The following is a 22,490-nucleotide window of genomic DNA, read 5'->3' as shown; positions in this document are numbered from 1 at the left end:
CTATACCGGTGCCAGACACACGATCATGGCTAACTTTAGCCTTAAATGAAATAAAACTATTGAGGCTAGAGGGCTGCAATTTACTATGTTTGATGATTGGGGGGTAGATGATCAATATACCAGTTTGCAGTCCTCTAGCCTCAGTAGTTTTTAAGATATGAGGGTAGACAGATAAAGTGCAGATGGACAGACATAGCCATCTCAATAGCTTTTGTTTATGGAACTAAAAACTGACATAAGTTTAAGTTCAGTACAGTACAATTCTTTGCAGCAGAGACATTGGCACTTGCAAAGGAAATGAAGTGGGATTTGAACAGGTAAAATCCATGATTTGAACGCACTGTTAAGATCATTTTACAAATTAGAATATTGCCGAGATATTCAGTCCAGAGGCTGATTGCTTATGATGGTTTGTAACTGTGTTACATGTTTTATGTACAGATTTTTACTTTATTATTTTTTAATAAATCTTATGCTTGTGGGTTCAGATTAAACTGAGAAGTGTTCAAAGTGCTTGTATTTATTAGTTCGTTTAAGATGGATGCATGTCATGTTTACACATATTATACATTTATACCTTGTTATTTTAGGAAAAATCATGAAAGACAGCAGAAGCACTGTTGTTGTTGTGGGAGATCGGGATGAACCAAAGAACAAATCTATCAAGCTTTTCAATATACCTGTGGCTCCAGTTCCTAGCATATCACAGTTCCTCGTTTTGTCATCGCTTGTATTTATTTTTTACCTTGTATATGGATACGTTCTTGTAAGTATTGTTGGTTTACATCATAGTGTATTTCTTGTACAAACTTGGCATAGTATAATATATAGATATAGTACCATGTTTGTGTGAGGTTTGCTAACAAAGAATTTTCATTGTAAATATTTAGCAAAGTATTTTCAATGTAAATATATTTAGCAAAGTATTTTCATTGTAAATATTTAGCAAAGTATTTTCAATGTAAATATTTAGCTAAGTATTTTAAATGTAAATATTTAGCAAAGTATTTTCAATGTAAATATTTAGCAAAGTATTTTCATTGTACGTACGTATATATACGTATTATTTTCCATGGTGCCACTGGAACATGTGAAATATTTTTTCAAAATTATGATCATGTCTATCTTCTTCAGATTACCAAATCTTGAATCCAGTTTCCATGATAAGATATGTAGTGATAGGCTTGTTAACCCTTAAACGCCGAAGCGGTAAAAAAAAATGTCTCCCGTGTGCCGGAGACGTTTCAGAGTGAGCACGGAAGCGGAAAAAATATTTTTTTCAAAAAATCATAGCGCGCTTAGTTTTGAAGATTAAGAGTTCATTTTTGGCTCCTTTTTTTGTCATTGCCTGAGGTTTAGTATGCAACCATCAGAAATGAAAAAAATTATCATTATCATCTATAAATAATGCGATATATGATAGCGCAAAAACGAAATTTCATATATAATTGTATTCAAATCGCGCTGTGCGCAAAATGATTAAAGGTAACGAGTTACTTTTTTTTCGTTGTAGTGTACACTAAATTGCGATCATTTTGGTATATAACAAATTGTAAAACGATAAAAGCAACACAGAGAAAATATTATCACAAAATAATGCATGAATTCGTAACGCGCGGACGTAAACACATATTTTTTTTCAAAAATTCACCATAAATCTAAATATTGTCCTAGAGACTTCCAATTTCTTTCAAAATGAAGACAAATGATTGAATATTACTATACTGTAAGAATATTAGCTTACAAATGCAGTTTTCGACCATATCTGACGAGTTAAAGTTGACCGAATGTAGAATTTTTTTATATATATTTTTTTATATGCAATTATTTCGGAAATAAGAAAAGCTACAACTTTCAAATATTTTGCGTTTTATTCTCCATGAAATTGCGCACATTTTCATATATAAAACTATATGAAATGCCTAATATGAAACGGAGCAAATATTCCGAGAATGGGACTTACAAATTTCGGAGATTTGTGGCGGAGAATCCGCGCGCGGAGGGAAGGAAAGTTTTTTTTTTTGTTTTTTTTTTTAAATTCACCATAAATTTAAATATTGTGCTAGAGACTTCGAATTTGTTTCACGATGAAGATAAATGACTGAATATTACTAGACTGTAAGAGTTTTATCTTACAATTGCGTTTTTCGACCATTTTCGGTAGAGTCAAATTTGACCAATGTGGGTTTTTTTTTTCTATTTATACGTGATTTATATGCAAATATTTCGAAAATGAGAAAAGCTACAACCTTCAACTATTTTTTGTTGTATTATACATGAAATTGCGCACATTTTCATATATAAAACGTTATGTAACGGCTAATTTAAAATGGTGCAAACATTACCACAATCGCACGTATGATTTTTTCGGAAGAGTTACTGTGCGGACGTAAAGAAAATGTTTTTTTTTTCATAAATTCACCATAAATCGAAATATTGTGCTAGAGACTTCCAATTTGTTGCAAAATGAAGGTAAATGCTTGAATATTACTAAAATATAAGCGTTTTAGCTTACAATTGCGTTTTTGACCATTTCGGTAGAGTCAAAGTTGACCGAAGGTTGAAAATTTGTCACTTATCATTTTTTATATGAAAATATTTCAAAACTGATAAAAGCTACAACCATGGGTTGTTTTTAGTTGTATTGTGCATGAAATTGCACACATTTTCATATATAAAACTTTATGTAACGGCTAATTTTAAAATGGTGCAAACATTACCACAATCGCATGTATGATTATTTTCGGAAGAGTTACCGCGCGGACGTAAGGAAAAAGTTTGTTCATAAATTCACCATAAATCGAAATATTGTGCTAGAGACTTCTAATTAGTTGCAAAATTAAGTTAAATGATTGAATATTACTAAAATATAAGAGTTTTAGCTTACAATTGCGTTTTTCGACCATTTCTGTAGAGTCCAAGTTGACCGAAGGTTGAAATTTTGGCACTTATCGTTATTTATATGAAAATATCTCAAAACTGATAAAGGCTACAATCATGAGTATTTTTTTGTTGTATTCTACATAAAAATTCGCACATTTTCATATATAATACTCCATGTAACGGCTAATTTAAAATGGTAAAAAAATTATGTCAAAGTGACGAAATAATTTCCGAGATGTGTCACAGATATACTTTTTAGTGCGGCAAGAAAGAAATTCGCGCTTGCGCACCTGCGTAACGATTGTAAACAAAACAACACCTTGATCCGTGAACTCCCAGCATCCCCCAAGGCGCGTGATTCAAGAGTTTTCGGCTGGTAGGCCTAAAAGTATTTTTCCGCAAAATTTTAAAAAAAACTTTTGTATGTCGACGTAAAATACGTCCAGTCGGCGTTTAAGGGTTAATCCATTTCTTGCTTAATGATGAGTTGCTGCTCAAGTCACTCATAGGTAATACTTATCTCTTGCTTAATCCTTAGGGTGATCACAGTGTCTTGTATGTTTTACACCAAGGCCCTTTGTTTTCATAAAATAAATTGACTCTCCATTGTCTTATTATTATATCAAGTGAACGTTGTTGTATCCATGTAATAGACAGATCTTGTACTTAAGTCATGTATCTTAAAAAAAGAATTAGCCCAAAGAGTTTGAGACTTCCTGCTGCTAGAAAGTCCCCATAGCCTTAAGTTCCATTGTTTTATTGATTGTTTCATCTAGTGTTGTGACCTGAATTGTCATATGTAAGGTAGTAGGGGATGATGTGTTTCCTCATTGTTCTGAAGTCTAAAAGAGGAATATGGCAACAGAATTAATTTGTTGTGTCTTCCACATTTCTTTCTTTCATATTGCTGGATGATTTTGATCATTGTGTGAAGACCAAATTACTTCCTATTTTTAATCTCTGAAGTAGTGTAAAGCAAAAAAAGGATTTTGACGTAGGAAAAATCTATTTCTGGGCGATTGGTTCGTGTCGCCCAGCGAAATAATCCTTTAATCCATTATTTTTAAGGTAAATGATCTAGCAAATACCAGAGAATAAACAAAATAAAGAAAAAGGTCAGTATAACTGACTCGCTCACCCTCCAAGAGGGCGTCGGTATGAACACTAGGGCGAGTGAGACCACTACCACGAACCTCTTGCCAATAGAAATCTCCCACAACAAAACCCCACAAGAGGAGAGCTGACCCACAGAACGAGGCAGCAACTACTACTACTCCAACCCACGCTCGGACTGCAGCGCCTCTGGTGGCCATCCTTGAGTTAGCAGTCAATCTTGAGCGCAGGGTTGGGAAGGGGTGGGATTTCGCTGGGCGACACGAACCAATCGCCCAGAAATAGATTTTTCCTACGTCAAAATCCTTTTTCTGGGCTCAGTTCGTGTCGTTGCGCGAAATTGTACCAGAGAATTAGCACAAGATTGAAAATAAAGAAGGTCTCAATAAAACTTAAAATAAAATCAAATATTATAATTGCCAGAAAATATATACACATACACAATTGTTCATATAGCATAAAAAGGAACAATACTTAAAATTAACTTAAAGTTAACATATATATACAAGGGCTTACATGGAATATATGTTGAACTTAAACATGTGTATAGTAATCATAGGTAAAAATAGTTAAAGCAATTATAATTAAACAGTATAACATCTTACATAATTTTATAGATCTTAATAAACAAATCTATAACCATTGCAAATGGAGATGTGGCACCCTAGCATAAAAATAAGGGGACCACATTACAAAGATCAATACATACAATCAATTGTGGGTGACCCTAGCAAAAAAAATAAGGGACACCCACTACACTATCACAAGAGCAGCTAAGACTCAAGGGTAGACGTGGATGAACAAGGTAGGTATAGACAAACTGTTGGCTGAGATAGGTAGAAAGGAGATCTGGATCTTCAACTTAATTATTAAGCAGAGTCGGGGGAAACTATGTTACCCACCGCAACTGCTGAAAACTTCAGAGATTCCAAGGACTTTAAGTAGTGACGCTTAAATACTGTCGGCGATTTCCATCCAGTATACTTTTTCAAATCATCAAAATTCATGTGTTGAAAGTAGTTAATTGATGTGGCTACTGCCCTGACATCATGAACCTTAGGAAAGGATTCAGGGTTAGCTTGTTTAATAAAGTATAAGATCTGTTGCCTTATACCTTTAATTGATAAAGTACCACCTTTTTCTCTTCTAAAGAGAGGACCCGAAGAGGATGAGGATGTCCTGGACAGAAAGGCTCGTAAGGTCGTTACTGGACAAAGAGAAAGATCTTGAGGAAGGGGAATAACCTTCCAAGGTTCCCACCTCAACAAAGGATCCTAATTTTTTGCTAAAAAGCTGCGATCCGGAGAAAGCAGAACTTCTGAGGGAAGAAATTCTACATGATTCGCATCTCTGGATAACGCCGACAGTTCTGAAATTCTAGCTTCTGAAGCCAAGCTTAATAAAAATAGTGTTTTTCTTAAGAGCATTATAAATGAACATGTCGTATTATCTGTATCTGAAGCCAGCTTTAGAACATCATTTAAGAACCATGACACTGACGTAGGCCTTACTGAAGGTCTAAGTCTAGCACAAGCCTTGGGAATAGACGAAAAGTAAGAATCTGTTAAGTCTATGTTAAAACCCAGTTGAAAAATCTTCTTCAAGGCTGACTTGTTTGTCGTAATTGTACTAGCTGCTAAACCTTTTTCAAATAATGATCTGAAAAAGGATATAGCTGAATTGATTGTCATGATTTTAATGTCTGATTCTCTCAGGAAGGATGCCAACTTTTTAACTGCAGCATCATACTGCCTTAAAGTTGAATCCCTTTTATCTGATTCCAGGAAAAGAATATTTCGTGGATCGATATTTGCATCTCTCTTGGCCGCAAACTTCATGAAGTCCATAAAGTTAGGGTTTTGAGAATTCCTGAGGAAGCGAACACAGTCTTCATTTGTACTGACTGGGAGAGCCTGGGATTGGGAATTTGAAGAGGACGAAGACCTAGTTCCAGAATCAAAGGGTACCAGTTGCTCTTCGGCCAGTCTGGAGCTACTAGAGCTACTTGACCCTTGAACGTCCTGAGTTTGTTCAGTACTTTCAGGAGAAGATTCACTGGAGGAAAGACATAAATCTTCTCCCAGTTGTTCCAATCTATGGACAGGGCGTCCGTGGCATAGGCCAGAGGGTCCAGGTTGGGAGCCACATAACAGGGGAGTTTGTGGTTCGCTTGAGATGCAAACAGATCTACTTGCAGGCCTGGAACCCTCCGGAGAATCCATTGGAACGAACTGTTGTCCAGTGACCATTCCGACTCCAGCGGAACTGACCGGGATAGAGCATCTGCTATGACGTTTCTCACTCCGGCTATATGGGTGGAGGAGAGGTGCCAACTGAAGATGTCTTGACTTGGAGCCTCCCCTGTTTATACAATGGACTACCACTGCGCTGTCCAGAACTAACTTTATGTGAGAGTTCTTTGGCGGATGTAACCTCTTCAGAGTCAAGAACACTGCCATTGCTTCCAATACGTTTATGTGAAGCTGGTGGAACTGCGGTGACCATGTTCCCTGAACTTTCTTGAACTGAGAATATCCTCCCCAGCCGCTTAGTGAAGCGTCTGTGTGGATGGTAATTCCCGGAGGTAGAAACTGAAGGGGTACTGATATGGACAGGTTCTTCAACTTTGTCCAGGGGCGCAGACGATTCCGTAGAATCTGTGGAATTGATGATAACTTGTCCCTGGATCTGACATTTGCTCGTGAGCGCCAGATCCTGGTTAAGTCCTTCAGTTTGGCTTTCATCAAGATGTTTGTCACTGAGGCAAATTGGAGGGAACCCAGGATTCTTTCCTGGTTTCTCCTTGAAGCATATTTGTACTTTAGAAATTGTTTCACTGACTTCGCTATTTCTTTTCTCTTGGCTGATGGAATCGACAGAGTATGGGAGGATAGATTCCATTGAATGCCCAGCCATTGAAAGCTGGACTCCGGAGTGAGTCTTGACTTTGTCCTGTTTATCTTGAACCCCAGATACTTTCATTGTGGCTTTACGACATTCCTCGACTGTTGGAGCCCAAATCAACCAATCGTCGAGATACGCTACTACCATTATCCCTTGAGACCTCAGTTGTTGGACGACTACCTCCGCCAACTTCATGAATACCCTGGGTGCTACATTCAGACCGAAGGGAACTACCTTGAAGGAGAATGCTTGATCTCCCAGTTTGAAGCCCAGGTAAGGGCGAAAGTGTCTTGCAATAGGGATATGATAGTATGCGTCTGTAAGATCGATAGAGGTGGTGACGGCCCCACGGGGAAGTAAGGTCCGCACCTGCGAGATAGTCAGCATTTTGAACTTGTCGCAGCGAATGGCCAAGTTTAAGCGGGACAAGTCTAAGATTACCCTTCTTTTTAGTGAGCCTTTCTTTGGTACGCTGAACAAGCGACCCTGAAATTTTAACCTGTTGACTCTCGCTATTGCTCCTTTCTGGAGGAGCTCCTCCGCATACTCCGTCATTTCTTTCGATGGAAGTTGAAGGAATGGTCTGGATGGAGGAGGATCTGCGATCCAACTCCAACCCAGGCCCTTTGACACAATGCTCTGTGCCCATTTGCTGAATCCCCACCGATGCCGGAAGAGAAACAGCCTCCCTCCTACCTTCGAGATCTCATTGCTGCTGGGTCGAGTGACCTCCGCGGCCCCCACGGAAGTGTTTTCCCCTGTTAAGTGACCTTCCTGATCCTCTCTGACGAAAGGATCCCCTAGCTCTACTACCCCTGCCGAACCGGTCATAGTGCTGGAAGGCTTGGCCCTCGAACACTTGGTTAAAGGCTGGGGAGACAGCGTAGGAGGTGGAAGGCTGAGCTTGGGTGGAAATCACATAAATGAGTTGTGTCTGAGCCTTAGAGGTAGAAGGCTGGCCTGGTTGGACAATTGGCACAGCCGAAACAGCCTGGGTAAAACGCTGCTGCTTCTTTTGGTAAGGCTGGTAGCGTTTTAGTTTCTTCTGCATTTTACCTCTTGCAGGTTGATCTTGACGCCTCCTAGCTGTGAGACCCCAACGATCCTTGAGGCTCTGGTCGAGCCTTGTTGCCTCAGCCTCAACCTCCTTGACCATAGCTTCAGGAAAGAGGTCTGCCCCCCAGATGTTGGAGGAAAGCAGCTTATACGGTTCATGCCGAATAGTTGCTTCCTGGAGGACGTGTTTCCGGCAATTAACCCTGGCCGTCGCGAACTCGAACAAGTCAGACTGAACTGTGTGCGTCTGAGACTTGTCAATAGCTTGAAGAGCGGCTCTGAAGCATAGGAAAGAGCCGCTACTTCCGTCATTGCCATGGTATTCATGGACCTGGCAAGCCTAGACTTAGCCTCAAACTCAGCTTGAATGAGGCTATCAGGAAGTCTAGGTAGTTTCTCACCAAACTGATCCATGGCGCAGTCTGGCTTGAGCTTGCCTGCCGAGAAGGTACTGGGCAGATCTTCCCACAAATCTCCAAGTGAAGGGAGCAAAGGAGATGTTGGGTCTGCTTCCCTCAACTGTGGCAAGGATTCTCCCTTCATGGCAGCCGGAATGGTGACCGTAGCAATCTTAGTTAGGAAGGGAAGAGGGGTTTCTTCATCCAAACACCTGAGCCACTCTCTTTGAGCCTGGTCCCGGGAGTAAAGGACTGTCTCCTTAGGGACCTTATCCTCCCTAGTCATGGCTGCATCCGTAAGCCTGGCGTAGCCCATGAACGGCGGTTGGAGGCCCTCCGGGTAGAACTCGAAGTCCTCAATCCTTCGAGTACCGCATTCCGGGATGGAGATAAAGCCGTCCTGGAAAGGGGCGTATGCAGCCACTCTCCAGGGGTTGTTCATTGAGAACGGAGGCAGAGAGTCATGAGGAGGAAGCTGTAGTAGTCCAGCACCGACTGCCGGAGGAGTAGCCAGGGGGGCCTGATTGAGTCCGGCAATTATGTTGTCCTGAGTTGTAATTCTTTCAGACAACCGGGAGAACATCTGCTCCATGCTATTCCTCAATGAGCCAACCAAGTCTCCCATTTGCTGCATCAACCCAGCGTTGGGATCCAAAGCCGGAGCTGATGCGGAGGTGGAGGGATAACTCGGCATAGGCACCAAAGGAAGAGGAGAGACCGCTGGCTCCGCCGGAGTACGGGGCCTCTCCTTGGTAGACCTGCTCTTTGAGGACCTAGAGCTTGAAGCAGAAGCTCTAGATCTCTCTGCTCCGGGATTTGTAGCCGGAAACTTACAAGACGATGACGCCGACGAAGTCTTTTTGGACGACGACGACGTCTTCGTAAGGGTTTTCTGTACCCTTTGGCCCTTGACTTTCGGTTTAACCGAAGCACTAGTCGCAGAATATTTGAGCTCAGCTCCTGTAAAGCCTTGGAAAGAAGCCGGAGAAGTAGCAGGAGAAGAAGATCCAGTGGCGCCCAAGGGAAGCCCTTGGGCGTCCAACGTACTTACCTCGACCAACAGGTCGTCAACACCTACCATTGGCTCCACGTTCAGATCAAGTGTCGCGACTTCCGACGAGATATCTTGGCCTGGTTCTTTCATCGACGCAGCGACCTGTTGCTGGATCGCCGCCATAGTCTCAGCTGCTTCTGCCGGGTCGACGTACCCCGTCGACTTGCCGCCGGGGAACAGGAGGACAGCCATCCTCTTCTCGAGTATGTAGGGCTGTCCCTTGGCGGCGTTTTTGCCGAAGCCGCCGACCCACGCCCTCAGGGTTGCAAGGGCGGTCTCTCTCACAACAGCAGCCTGGAAGAGAGGGCGGCTATTAGTTTTAAGTTTAACGTTGAAGTTCAACCTTAAACTGAAACCGGGCTTAAACCTATAATATTTGGAGATGTAATTCACAATATAAAAGGAACTTAAGCTTAAAAGAAATGAATAAACTTAAATTTAAGATATAGTACAGTATTCACAGTTATGTATACAGCTGGAAATACTTACCCCGTCCAAGAACTGACCCACGAGATCATAACAGATCGTACAGGTCTCGTGATACCGGACCTGCATATTCCCATGTGGAGTCGCGCACGGAGCGTGGGACCTGCAGACTTCATGCCCGCAGGGGTCCTGGAGCATGGCGTTGCATCCCGGATGCTCGCAGTTGGTGGTCTGTAAGTGGAAGGATACATGAGTACCATAAAAGACATCACTTACAGGCTAAATTAGAACCCCGAAGCATGCCGGAGGGTGAAAAATTTTTGGGCATAACGCCCCCCTTACCGCCTGAATAGGCTATAACTCCGGTGTGATCCGGTGTATAAAAGAGGGGCAAGGGAGGGACCCAGCATAAGCTAGCTTAAATTGAACTTGTGATAGCCTTAAGCTTAAAATAAACTTACGATAGACTTAAGCATAAAATAGCACTAAATTCCGGAAATGATTCCGAATCGCGGTGGTATCCGTCCCCCGTTGTGCCGACGAGACGGGATGGTTAGGTAAATGAGACCAACTGCACGCCTGAGGTCCGCCCGCAAGCGGGGAACCAGCTCCCTCCCTCGTGATCGACGGAGCTCCGGTAAGAAAAATAGAGCACTGACAATCCGGGAAGGGGCGAGAAGCGAAACAGAACTCGAGCTTACAGCGGGGCAACGGAACAACAAAGGAGAGGGGAGGCCAACCCCCTACCTCGTCACAACGAAGCACCGTGAAGCAAAGAGACACGGTCAAACCCAGTCCCGCGTCTGTCCAGCCTCCCCTACTCCCTCCACGTAGGGAGAGAGGGAGACAGACCCGGGTGGAGCGAGCAAGGACGGACCTCCCTCCCCCCGGCTCTATGGGAGAGCGGGAGGAGGGCAGGGTGACTGGGACGGGCGTCTGGCTGTATCGCGATCACAGGGTGACCACGAAACGGTAACACGATAAAACAACGAAATCTATAGCCTAGGCTCATGCAACCAAGCTGATCAGCGAGATATAACCGTAGATGCAACAAAACTGATAAAAGGAAGCAACAAAACTAATGGGGACCATGATATAATAAACCTAGGCTACGATAACGTACCAGACGCCCTAGGCTAACCAAAATGAATAAAATCGAATAAAATAATTAAAATAATATCAAAGTAGGGAAAATAAAGTTAGTACGAGAAAAAATCCAGGAGTGTACGACTAACCCGAGAGAAAGTCTACCACTCAAAGCTAGCCTTGGCCGATACTAAGAGCTATGGCTAGGGTCTGGATAGAAGAGACAATGCCTAAGCAAGGTAAAGAAGACATGCATGCATGACATAAACCAATGCAGGCTGGATCCCCTAACATAATATAGATAAATAGTTATAGAGACATAAAATTAAAGGGAAGGTTCTAGGTATGGGAGACCAAGAACGAACCCGCCACGAGGCAGAACAATGCCGCCATGCTTCCGGCCGAGAATCAGCATTTATACCTAAAAAACAGCAAATACTGACTCCAGGTAGGAAAAAACTAAGTAGGAACCTTTCGGAATACTTAACTTAGCTGATGTGATGGCTGCACGTTCCATGATAAGGGAAAATCCTCGAAAAAAGGCACGAAAACACAGAGAGATAAAAATTACGTCTCAGCGGTCCGCGTCTAACGAAAAGGATGACCACCAGAGGCGCTGCAGTCCGAGCGTGGGTTGGAGTAGTAGTAGTTGCTGCCTCGTTCTGTGGGTCAGCTCTCCTCTTGTGGGGTTTTGTTGTGGGAGATTTCTATTGGCAAGAGGTTCGTGGTAGTGGTCTCACTCGCCCTAGTGCTCATACCGACGCCCTCTTGGAGGGTGAGCGAGTCAGTTATACTGACCTTTTTCTTTATTTTGTTTATTCTCTGGTATTTGTTAGATCATTTACCTTAGAAATAATGAATTAAAGGATTATTTCGCGCAGCGACACGAACTGAGCCCAGAAAAGAGCATATCCCTCCAGCGATATTATGTGAAATGAATTACATACAGTATTAATTTTTTTACAATTTTCATCTATGTTACATTGCATATTTGCATCTCAAACATGCAAGATGAAAAATATTATTCAGTAGTTTGGTGCTGGTAAATAATGGGAGTTGTAGTGATAACTAGGATAAGTCATATGGCTTAGAATATTGTTTATTCTGATTTATTGTCTTCATATCAACCAGGTCAATGCTCTCATAGTTTTACTCTATGTTGTAATTACGACAACATACATTGTACCCATGTTATTACAGTATAGTGGACCCCCCATATTCGCGTTCTCCGGATTTGCGGACTCACACATTCGCAGATTTCTCTCTGGAACATTTCCCCGCATTATTCGTGGAAAATTCTCCTATTTGCAGTATTTTTCTATGAGAAATATCAACAAATTCCTGGTTTTTAAATATCTAACTTCCCTGGTAGTTACATATATATAGCTTTATCCCGCCGATTCATCGCGCGCACGGCAGAAATTCAAAATTCGCGGCTATCGCCGATAGACGGTCAGGTGATCATACCTGTGCTCCCTCTATCCAGGTACTTGGAACCATTCTCATTTGCCCTCAGAAATTCCCTGCCGTTGTTCGAGCAACACGTTGGAGATTCGCTCTACTTTGTTTGGGTTTGCTTTAACTACAAATTGGTGAAGTACCCATTGCTTGGTTTTTCGTTGATGGCTTTCGCTGATATTGGATTTTCCTTTTCTTTTTCACACGGATAAGATAGACTTTGTTGCTTTCCGACTTGGACTATTTAACTTGTTTTCTGAATTTTCAAAATGGCTGACTCTGTTGTTAGAATGTGTGTGAAGGGGTGCAAGACCCGGCTTCCAAAAGCCGCTCTTGATCCCCACACAGTATGTAAGAATTGCAGAGGTCATGTGTGTACATTTGATAGCAGATGTAATGAGTGTGAAAGGTTGTCGGAGAGAGAGTGGAGAGAATATGATCGTTATGCGAGTAGATTGGAGAAGGACAGAATTAGGAGAGCTAGATCTTCGAGTGTTCTGTCAACTAGATCTTCTGATAGTCAAGTCCTTTCTAACTTGTCTAACACTAATATTTCTGATTCTAGCCCTAAGGTAGTAGTACCAGATCCACCTACGGAGTCGGAGGTAAGTGAGCCCACTATGAAAGATATCATGGCTGCTTTTCTGCCTTGGGTGTGAAAGTGCAATCCCTTACTTTTGGATAAGGAGTGAAGTGGGGGGGCAGTGCGTGGTTTGCAGCGCAAGTTCGGGGACAGTGCTAGTGCAGTAGAGGGTGCGTCCGTTTGTGTCTGTCATGCTCCTAGCCCTAGACCTCTTCCATGCTCCCCAACTCCTTGGAGAAGGAACGTCGACAGGCTAAGGGAGGTGAGAGATATTGAACAGCGAGCGGACGTCCCCTCGAGCAATCCTATTGACGCATCCCAGGACGCTCCCCCTCGCCGCAGGAAAGGCGAGATGAGGAGATGAGGAAGTGTTCGTCATCCTCGGACGATGCAAGACCCAGGCGCGGTTGGGGACAACCTCAAGAATCAAGACCTCTCAAGAGACGCAGGTCCCTCTTTACGTTCCAGCAACCCTCTTGTAGCTTTGGAGCTCTCCAGAGAGATTCCTGTCGGAGGAGGACGACGCGTCCGCGCCTAAACAGAGGTGTAGGACGCATAGCTCTTCGGAGGAAGAAGACGTGCACATTACGTCAGTTCTCGCTTCTCCCCCTCCCCCGGATTGGGAGGTGTCGCAAGGGGCGTCACCACCTCTTCGTCAGAAGACCCCAGCTAGAGTCTCCAAAGCTGTAGACGTACATGCAGTGCCATCTCCAATTGTTCCCCAGCAGCAAAAGGCACCGCAAGCAGCGTTCTTGTCAGAGATTTAGCGTTCCTTTACGTCTCTGTTTGACATTTACAAGTCGCAAGGACTAAGAGAGGAAGCACGCAAGAAGGAACCTAAGGACGTCAACAGACCCAGGAATAGGATAAGACCAGAGTTAGGACAGCGAGACGCTAACAGCCAGCAAGACGCGGACTCGCTGCAAGTTGCAGCGCTCATAGACGCTCCCTCGCAGCAAGCTGGACGCATGACAGGAGGTAACAAGGATCGTAACGCTCCCTCGCAGCATGCTGTACGCATGCATGACGCACGCAAGCAGGACAATGCACGTGATTCCCCCACTCGTTCGACATCGGAAATCGCCAATCCTTTGGAAGAGATCTCAGAGGAGGAGACGCAAGAATGCGTCGGATCTGAAAAGATTACTTGCGGTATTGGCGGACTTATATCCAAATGATTTTCAGCAGGCTGTACCTCGGAGCCCGCCCTCGCAGTTTATGAAGGGTAGACCCCAGAAGTCTTCCTCCTTCAAGAATGAGGTCTCCTCTGCCTTAGCCCAAAAGGCCACGCAGGACTTTACATCGAAATCCCCGATAATTGTTTGTACGATAATTGGGAACCTCGCCGAATGCTCGAATTCCTGGAATTTCTAGCGTTTGTAAGAAGAAATGCTACTGAAGTAAGTATATCTCTCAGTAGACGACCAACCCTGGAATACAGAAGAACGAACGAGAACACCCAGTTTGGCTTGAACTTTCGTCTTCGGGTTTTCTGTTTTCACTTTTGAAGCTTTCCTTAGGGGAAGACTTCTCCTTCACTCTCTTGACTAGAGAAAAAAGGGTGTAGATTTCCAATCCTTATTCTCATTCCTCTAAGGGAAAAGAGTTTAGGATGGAAGTCGTTGTACAGAAACCTACAAATACACAACGCATATTACCCTCAAGACATGATTCTGTTAAGCAGTTGAATTGTCCGGGGGATAGTCGCATACCGTAGTTAATTCTACGGTTTGTGAACGAGACGGCTAGTATCCTAATGGAACTGCAACTCGGGACTGTCTGTATCTTCCCAGGAGTTACCAGTTTCGATTTTTAAGATACTTATGGTTTGGTCACGACAATACCACCTCAGTTTTTTGTTTTTATACATTCAACTTCCCTGGCAGATATATACTTAGCTATAGACTCCGTCGTCCCCGACAGAAATTCGAATTTCGCGGCACACTCTACAGGTAGGTCAGGTGATCTACTGCCCTGCCGCTGGGTGGCAGGAAAAGGAACCATTCCCATTTTCTATCAGATTTTCCCTGTCGCCGGTGACCACAACATCGTTGTTGGTACCTCCTGACTTGATTTTCGTATTTCATCGCCGTTGATCTTCTGGACTGTCTTTTTGGTGACGTATTTGGATCTGTGGTTTGGCATACGCTTTTGTGGACCGTTTTTTGGATTTTGCTTCGGATTTTGCTCAAAAATGTCTGATTCTAGCTGCGAAGTTAGAAGATGTGTGAATGAGGGTTGTTTGGTGAGGCTACCGAAAGTGTCGTTAGATCCTCACAAGGTATGCAAGAGGTGTAGGGGGTATGAATGCACTAGAAATAACACTTGTGATGAATGTGTGAATATGGATGAGGAAGGATGGAAGACTCTAGATTCCTATTTAAGGAAACTAGAGAGAGATAGGGTTAGAAAGGCTGTCTCTAGAAGCTTGAGTAGATCTCGCTCTAACGAGCCAGTTAGTATAACTAACCCCCAATTAATTGCTTCCTCACATGCAGTATCACCCTCTCCCGTAGCAGATGTTGGAAGTTCTGCTGCGGACATTGCAAATCTGAAGACCGCATTAAGGAGGATGGAGCTTGAAATGCAAGCTCTTAAAGGTAAGACTGTGGAAAGTGACTTAAGTGTCCCCAGTGTAGTGGAGGGTGCGTCTGATCGGCTCTGTCTCGCTCCCAGACCTAGACCTCTTCCAAGCTCCCAGGCCCAGAGGAGAAGGAATGTCGACAGTCGTACAGAGGTTACGGAGAATCCCCACCGGTCAAGCGTCCCCTCGGCAGAATCTGTAGCGTCCCAGACTGCCAAGGATCGTCATTGGAAAGGCATCCTAAAAGAGTGCTTTTCATTATCCGATTTGTCTCCTCGCAGAAGTGGATGGACTTCCGACGAACTGTCGCATCCGATCAAGAGGCGTTGGAAAGTGCCTACGCTGGACTCGAGCCCGGAACGTTTCCCGGACGATTCTCCCTGCGAGAGGAAAAGAGCCAAGAGGACAATGAATTCTCCTGCTCTAATGTCACAATCTCCTACGCCTTCCAGGGCGCATTCTCCTATTCCTGAGAAAGAAAAGGAAGAAACCGCAACGGACATCCTACTTAAAATGCAGGAACAGATATCCTCATTAGTAGGAGTATTGAGAAAAGACCCTCTGAGGAGAAAGGACGATTTTCTTCCTGTTAAGAGATCTCGTCCGATGGGCGTTCCGGACTCCAGACTTCTCTCCTCTACTCCTCGTCCGAGAACAGAGATGAATAAGGAAAGACGGACGGAAACTCATAGGCTTGGGACGCCAGATACGGACAATGAAGAAGTGTGTGTGAGTCGGACAGAACCATCCAGGTGCTCAGCGCCAGAATTGGACGACTCGGACAGGCAAAAGTGTCCTACGCGGACGGCGCCAACCAGACACCATCCGCCAGACGCGGACAGCCCGGACAGGCAGATTTGTCCTATGCGGACAACTATGACCAAGCGCCGTGTGCCGATTACGGACAACCTGGACAAGGCGGACAGCCTGGACAGGACAAAACGTCGTGCGCAGGCAACTCCGTCCGGGCGCCAGGCGCCAGAAGCGGACAAGATGGACAGGCAGAAGTGTCGTACTGGAACGGCACCAGCCAGGCGCCAAGTTCCACATGTGGACGGCTCGGACAGATACGTCCAAGAGCATGGAACGAACCAGACTTTCGGCGCCAGATAAACGCCAAGCGCCAAGATTTTCTTCAAGAAAACCATACAGAGAAATCAACCAGGAAGCGTCTCTTTATGATTTGGACCAAGAACGGGTTTCTCTGGACAGAGACGAAAGATGTCGCACAGGCGGCCGTCGTCCTGGTCACGATACCTATCCATTTCTGGATAAGAATGCAAGATGTCGCACAGGCGGCCGTCGCCCTTGTCGGGAGGGAGCTGATCCTGCGAAGAGCCCTTCACCTTGCGAGAAGAGACGTTCTCCCTCGGCTGATAATGATTCTCCGGTGGAACTTGAATTGGAAGATGTCTCTGACACCGAAGATCAAAAAGGTGCTGGACTATCGGACTACAAAGCGTTGGCGGCTCTTTTGCTCCAAGAATTTGGAGATTCTTTGAGTCCTGCTGCCCCTCCATCTCCTCGGTCGCTGTTCACGAGCACGAAGACCTCAAAGTCGTCCTCCTTCTTGAAGATGCGGCCAACAATTTCCATGAAGAAGGCTTTGCAGTCTTTTGGAAACTGGCTCAACTCCAGGAAGGAGGCGGGAAAGACTGTCTTTACCTGCCCTCCCTCCAGACTTTCTGGGAGGAGGGGTATCTGGTATGAGACAGGCGAAGCAATGGGACTCGCCCTCCCAGCTTCTGCTGAGGCAGATTTTTCAACGCTGTGGACGCGTCGAGGAGACAGTCTCTCTCTTCAGCCAAGACAACTTGGGGAATGTCTGAAATGGACCATCTCCTCAAGGGATTGTTCCAAGTCTTGGAAGTTTTCAACTTTCTGGACTGGTCCCTTGGGGTGATGGCCAAGAGGACACAAGACAATGAACGCCTGAGCCCCGATTTCCTTAATAGTATTTTGGCTTGTATGGACAAGGCAGTGCAAGACGGATCGGGGAAGTGGCCTCCCTTTTCGGGGCGGGTATACTTAAGAAGAGAACTGTATTCAGTTCTTTTCTTACAAAAGCTGTCTCTCCGGTACAGAGGTCGTCCCTACTGTACGCCCCTCTGTCTAACCAGCTTTTCCCTTCTCAGTTAGTGAGAGACATTTCTCACTCACTTACTGAGAAGGCGACACAAGATCTGCTGGTACAGTCAACCAAAAGGCCGAGGACAGCTGTTCCTGTGACGAAGAAGGAGACACGGAACCCAAAGCCGCCCTTTTGAGGGAGTTCGTCTTCTCGGCCCTCCTTTAGGAAGAGAGGAGCAGAAAGGAGAGGTAGGTCTTCTGCCTTTAGACCTACCAAGAAAAACAAGTGAACTTCAAGTCCTCCAAACACCAGTAGGCGCCAGACTTCTGAACTTTGCAGAAGAATGGGCGTCGAGAGGGGCGGACAACTGGTCCCTCTCAATAGTGAGGAGAGGATATCTCATCCCCTTCAGAGACAGGCCTCCCTTGACGTCTACTCCAAGGGAACTGTCGGCGAAGTACACGGACCCTGTCAAGAGGAAGACCCTTCTTCAACTAGTGGAACAAATGTTGGACAAGGAGGCCATAGAATTAGTACAGGACCCGCACTCTCAGGGCTTTTACAATCGACTGTTCCTCGTACCAAAAGCCTCGGGAGGGTGGAGACCTGTCCTGGATGTGAGCGCACTGAACCGATTCGTAGAGAAACAGAAGTTCTCTATGGAAACTTCCAACTCGGTTCTTGCTGCTCTGCGTCCAGGAGATTGGATGGCCTCCTTGGATCTACAGGACGCATATTTTCACGTCCCCCTGCATCCTTCATCGAGGAAATACCTACGGTTCATGATGCAGGGAAGGGTCTTTCAATTCAGGGCTATGTGCTTTGGCCTGTCTACGGCTCCCCAAGTGTTCACGAGCTTGATGAGGAACGTAGCACGATGGCTTCATCTGGAGGGGGTGAACATATCCCTCTATTTGGACGACTGGCTAATAAGGGCCAAATCGAAACAACAACGTTTGGAGGACTTGGAAACGACTTTGAATCTCGTCCGCTCACTCGGACTGCTCGTGAACCTCGAGAAGTCTCAGATGATCCCCAGCCAGGACATTGTCTATCTGGGGATTCAGATGGATTCTCGGGGTTTTCGAGCATTTCCATCGCAAGACAGAATTGCTCGAGGCTTGGAAAAAGTCTCAACCTTCTTAGGGAAAGAACGAAGCTCAGCGAGGGAATGGTTAAGTCTTCTGGGCACCCTTTCGTCGCTGGAGCATGTTTCCATAGGGAGGCTCAATCTGAGACCTCTGCAGTTTTACCTGCAAAGAATGTGGGACCGAAAGAAAGGGGAACTTTCGGATCAGTTTCCTATTCTACAAGAGATAAAGTCACACCTGAGGTGGTGGTTAACCCCTCTTCAAAAGAACGAAGGTATATCCCTTTCGATTCGGAACCCTCTCCTAGTGTTGTTATCCGACGCCTCGGAAACGGGATGGGGAGCAACACTAGGAAAGAAGGAAGTGTCAGGAACCTGGACAGGAGAACAGGTGTCCTGGCATATAAACGTAAAGGAACTTATGGCAGTTCATCTAGCCTTGAAGAACTTCGAGTCGGAGGTCAGAGGCGTGGTAGTCCAGGTAAATTCGGACTATACCACGGCTCTGTCTTACATCCGAAAACAGGGGGCGACTCACCCGCTCACACTGTACAAGATAGCGAGAGACTCTTGATATGGGCAGAGGAACGAGGCATTGTACTGTTGACGAGGTTTATACAAGGAACCAAGAATGTAAGAGCAGACAGACTCAGCAGGAAGAACCAGGTCCTTCCAACAGAGTGGACCCTCCACTCCGAAGTCTGCCGAAAGCTCTGGTCCCTCTGGGGGAAGCCTCAGATAGACCTGTTTGCCACGTTCCTCTCCAGAAGGATGGAAAACTTTTGCTCCATAGTGGAAGATCCCAGAGCAATAGCAATAGATACCCTTCTCATGGACTGGTCGGGCATAGATGCCTACGCTTTTCCCCCATTCAAGATTCTGGGGGAAGTGTTAAGGAAGTTCCGTTCCTCGGAGGCGACGAAACTGACACTCATCGCCCCATTTTGGCCCGCTCGAGACTGGTTCACAGAGGTACTGGAATGGACGGTGGACTTCCCCAGATCTCTTCCCATGAGGACAGATCTGCTCAAACAACCCCATTTCGAGAGGTATCACGGAAACATCCACGCTCTCTCCCTGACTGCCTTTCGACTATCGAAAGACTTGTCAGAGCGAGAGGCTTTTCTCGAAAAGCTGCGAGCGCGATCGCTAGAGCCCGCAGATCCTCTACTCTGCGGGTTTATCATTCGAAGTGGGAAGTCTTCCGTAGATGGTGTAGGTCGAAGAAGCTGTCCTCTTCCAATACCTCTGTGACCGAGATTGCTGATTTCCTTTTCTTCCTCAGAGAGGAATCACGCTTAACTGTTTCAACCATAAAAGGATATAGGAGCATGCTCTCGGCTGTATTCAGAAACAGGGGCCTGAGGATAGAGGACAACAAGGATCTCCATGATCTGATACGATCCTTTGGAACCACAAAGACTAAGTCCTCTCTCACACCAAGTTGGAATCTTGATGTGGTCCTCCAGTTTCTCTCTTCGGATACGTTCGAACCGCCGAATAAAGCATCTCTTAGAGACCTCTCGAGGAAGTGCATTTTCTCTTGGCCCTCGCGACTGCCAAGAGGGTCAGTGAGACATGCATTGGACTCTCGGGTAGGTTTTAAAGGAGATTCTGCTGTTGTCTCTTTCCAACCTCTGTTTCTGGCGAAGAAAGAGAACCCTTCTAAACCTTGGCCCAGAAGTTTTGAGGTCAAGGGACTCTCTCCTCTTGTAGGTGGAGAAGCAGAAAGGTCTCTCTGTCCAGTCAGAGCACTGAAGTTCTATCTGAAGAGAAAGAGTCAACTTCAGGGTTGCAGTCAGAGCCTGTGGTGTGCGGTAAGGAACCCGAAGAGGCAAATGTCGAAGAACGCATTAGTGTTCTTCGTGAGAAATGTGATAACGGAGGCTCACATGAAATGCCAGGAGAAAGCATTTAAGCTGCTTAGGGTTAGAGCACATGAAGTACGTGCAATTGCAACTTCCCTAGCCCTTATTAGGAATATGTCGATGAAAGATATCTTAGCAGCAACATATTGGAGATGCAACTCGGTATTTGCTTCCCACTACTTAAAAGACGTCAGAGTGACTTATGAAAAGTGCTTTTCTCTTGGACCTTATGTATCAGCGGATACCGTGTTGGGACAGGGAGCTGGTACTGATCCTTAAATAATATTGTTTATAACTAAAAGATTGTTTGGTTTTGAGTTTTTTATGGTCGTTTGAAAGGATGTTGGGGGGATAACTCCTTTCAATCGTAGTACTAACCCCGGTGTTAGGATCAGGTGATCGGGATCGGTGTTATGCTCCTTGATGATGCCATTTGGCAAGGTGTTTTGTCATGTAAGTGGATAGGACACCATTGACAAAGATCCTTAGGTTCTGTCGAGTAAGTGGATAAGACCCCATCGACAGACCATCAAGAACTCTTAGCATGAGGTCACTACCTCGCTGAGGCTCTTAAGGCGATGTAAGCTCCTAGGCAGTAGCCATGAAGTCTTTCGCCGACACAGGTAGGAACCAAGGTTTCTTATATTATTGTTACCTACAACATATGTTGTTTTCCTGTCTATTCAGTAATTAGCTGTCTCTTACCCTCCGCCAAAGGTGCCAATCAGCTAAGTATATATCTGCCAGGAAAGATGAATGTATAAAAATGATATTGTCATGATACAATAAAGTTTTATACATACTTACCTGACAGATATATACAATCAAATGGCCCACCCAGCCTCCCCTCAGGAGATAGGTGGAAGAGAAAATCTGATAGAAAATGGGAATGGTTCCTATTCCTGCCACCCAGCGGCAGGGCGGTAGATCACCTGACCTACCTGTAGCGTGTGCCGCGAAATTCGAATTTCTGTCGGGGACGACGGAGTCTATAGCTAAGTATATATCTGCCAGGTAAGTATGTATAAAACTTTATTGTATCATGACAATATCATATTTACCGAAATCCGTTTTCGTTTAAATATAATTGCTCGAGCATAATAGATCCCTTTTTTAACGCTCGATTATTCTAGCCGAACGCATTCCTTTGAGGAACGGATTACCTGGCAACTCAGGATAGCGAGTGAGCAAGAACCACTGAGTAGGGGACAAGACAACCCAGTACCAGCTGGCTCTCCGAGATGCACGGTCGGGTTATGTCTCTCTCCCCTACAATGATTGACTAACGAACCTTTTCTCTGTCCAACTATATCGGACTTAGGTCTCTGATTAACGGGGATTCTCGCATACATGAATGACATCTTCTGCATCCCCTTGAATATTGCTAGAATTTTCAACAGAGATTTATATTCTGGACTCTCATCTTTATGTTTACCACACGGTAACAGAAGTCTTTCTAGTCTCCCGCTGCATCGCATTGCGATAATGCGGAATGTTTTCTTCAGACACCTGAGTTTGTCTTCAAAATATCTCGTATTCGGAGGGGTGCAATTGTTCATTGTTCACCCCGAATTGACAGATATAGACGGAAGACATCGCCTGCTCCCCGACCTGCCAGCTTTACTTCCAAATGATCAGCCCATGAGAAGTAGTACTTCCCTGTGGTTTTTCATTACTGGAAACCGCCCCTTTTTCATTGCAACTACAAATCCTCACCTTACAGCAATGAAATAGCTGTTAGCGTTTTCAGTCCTTTATAAGCACAGGTTCAGAACCTTGAGAATCCTTCTCTCGATTCGGCTGTGAAGACGTAGGTTGCATTCACTTTCCACCATCGTCTTCAATGGAACATAGTGTTGTTTTTCGTTTCAGCTGAGATTCAACTACTATGAGAATGTCTTGCCATTAAGGGCCTC

The 22,490-nt window shown here is 44.9% G+C and overlaps 1 protein-coding gene across 1 annotated transcript in view; it reads left to right on the top strand.

Annotated features, from left to right (window-relative positions):
- Positions 1-569: 569 nt before the first annotated feature.
- LOC135222821 (adenosine 3'-phospho 5'-phosphosulfate transporter 2-like) overlaps positions 570-22,490 on the top strand; it is an 82,768-nt gene continuing 60,847 nt past the window's right edge. The window contains exon 1 of the mRNA XM_064261129.1: positions 570-766. Coding sequence (XP_064117199.1) covers positions 599-766 — 168 coding nt within the window. The 5' untranslated portion in view covers positions 570-598. The remainder of the gene's footprint in view (positions 767-22,490) is intronic.

The sequence above is a fragment of the Macrobrachium nipponense genome, chromosome 8 (genome assembly GCF_015104395.2).
Source record: "Macrobrachium nipponense isolate FS-2020 chromosome 8, ASM1510439v2, whole genome shotgun sequence".
Taxonomy (NCBI): Eukaryota; Metazoa; Arthropoda; class Malacostraca; order Decapoda; family Palaemonidae; genus Macrobrachium; species Macrobrachium nipponense.
Note: the sequence above shows the minus strand (reverse complement) of the source record. Positions and strands in the feature narration are given on the sequence as shown.